A 1446-nucleotide genomic window follows, 5' to 3' on the forward strand; every position below is an offset into this window, starting at 1 on the left:
TTATTGACACGTGCCCTAGTGTGGGGTGTGCTGTGGGCCGAATCCACAGAGGTGAGGCAGGAGTGAGGGAGGTGGGGAGAGGAGGTGGGTGATGAGTGAGGGGTTAGGTGAGGGGGGCTGACCCCAGGCCAGGACAGGGACCTCTTCCCAGAGCCTCCCCCACCCCGGCTCACCCCGCCCTGCCCCGCCCCTCCCAGGCCCCCAGCGGGACGCGCAGGCTGCCCGGGAGTTCATCCTGAAGATGTTCGTGGACCTAAACCCCGACAGCGACAAGATCATCTACTCGCACTTCACCTGCGCCACCGACACAGAGAACATCCGTTTCGTCTTCGCTGCTGTCAAGGACACCATCCTGCAGCTCAACCTGAAGGAGTACAACCTGGTGTGACCGGGACTCCCGCCAGCCGCCTGCCGGTCGCCAGTCGCCCCACGAGTCGGGGTTTCATATTTTTAAACAAATGGTTTTTATTTCACAGTTATCAGGGGACGTACACCTCTCTTCCTACACACCTCGTGCACCTTCTCGTCTTTGTCAGTGGCAGAGGCCGCCTTTTTCTGGCCTTGACTTGTGGCTTGCTTTTTTCTAAAAAAAAAAAAACCAAAAAAAACAGAAAAAAAAAAGAACCCACAGCAGAGAGGCAGAGAGGAGACCCGGCACCAGCGGCGCCGGGTCACAGGACACGGCCGGTTTCCCCTTGATCTCGGAGCCCCGGAGACGCAGTGGCTGGGCTTCTCTTTCTTCCCGTGTTAAGTTATTGACACCCTCACCACAGTCGCCCTGTTTCTGCGCCGGACTCCAAGAAGTGGGGGTGGGTGGCGCCCCCCGCTGCCCGCCCTGGGAAGTGCCTAACCATTTTTTTTCTTTGTTTTTTTTTTGAAGAAACAAAACTGCAGCCCAGGGCCTCTGGCAGTCCTGCCTTTGGTGGGAGCCCGGGGTGGGAGCCCAGGTGCGTTGGGTTCTCTGGGTCAGGGTGGGGATGGGGGGCTTCCAGCGCCTGTGCTCCCCCTGAGCACTCCTGGGCTCCAGTGCCAATCCCAACACCGAGGGGCCCACAGGGACCCAGAGTCGCTCTTTATTTTGTTGTATTTTGTGACCATTTCGGAAACAGTGGGGGTGCGGTGGGGACTTTTTTCAGAATCTTCTCAGGTCTGTCCCCGGGAAGCAGAGAGAGAGGGAGGGTCGCCCTGGCAGGTCCGTGGCCATCAGGGCGGTGCCCACTGCCCTGTGCATTGCCCAGAACCAAGACCTTGGGCTCGTGGCAGCCGGAGGTGGGCCCTCGGCCTGGTCACAGCCACGGCCATGGCCAGGCACAGAGGCGCCTCCCAGAGGGCCTGAGGGTCGGTTTCTGGGGAAAGGCATGGACCAGGGGCTGCGGTGGTTGGTTTTGTGTGCTTGACTTCTTGCACCAAGGTGCGGAGAGTGGCCCACTGGTGGGGCTCGCACCT

General features: G+C 60.0%; 1 protein-coding gene across 1 annotated transcript in view; it reads left to right on the plus strand.

The window, feature by feature from the left end:
* Nucleotides 1–607, plus strand: part of GNA11 (guanine nucleotide binding protein (G protein), alpha 11 (Gq class)) — a 27095-nt gene extending 26488 nt beyond the window's left edge. The window contains exon 16 of the mRNA XM_010828435.1: nucleotides 198–607. Within this exon, the coding sequence (XP_010826737.1) occupies nucleotides 198–388 (191 nt within the window). The 3' untranslated portion in view covers nucleotides 389–607. The remainder of the gene's footprint in view (nucleotides 1–197) is intronic.
* Nucleotides 608–1446: the final 839 nt, after the last annotated feature.

This window comes from Bison bison, unplaced genomic scaffold, assembly GCF_000754665.1.
Source record: "Bison bison bison isolate TAMUID 2011002044 unplaced genomic scaffold, Bison_UMD1.0 scf7180017864492, whole genome shotgun sequence".
Taxonomy (NCBI): domain Eukaryota; kingdom Metazoa; phylum Chordata; class Mammalia; order Artiodactyla; family Bovidae; genus Bison; species Bison bison.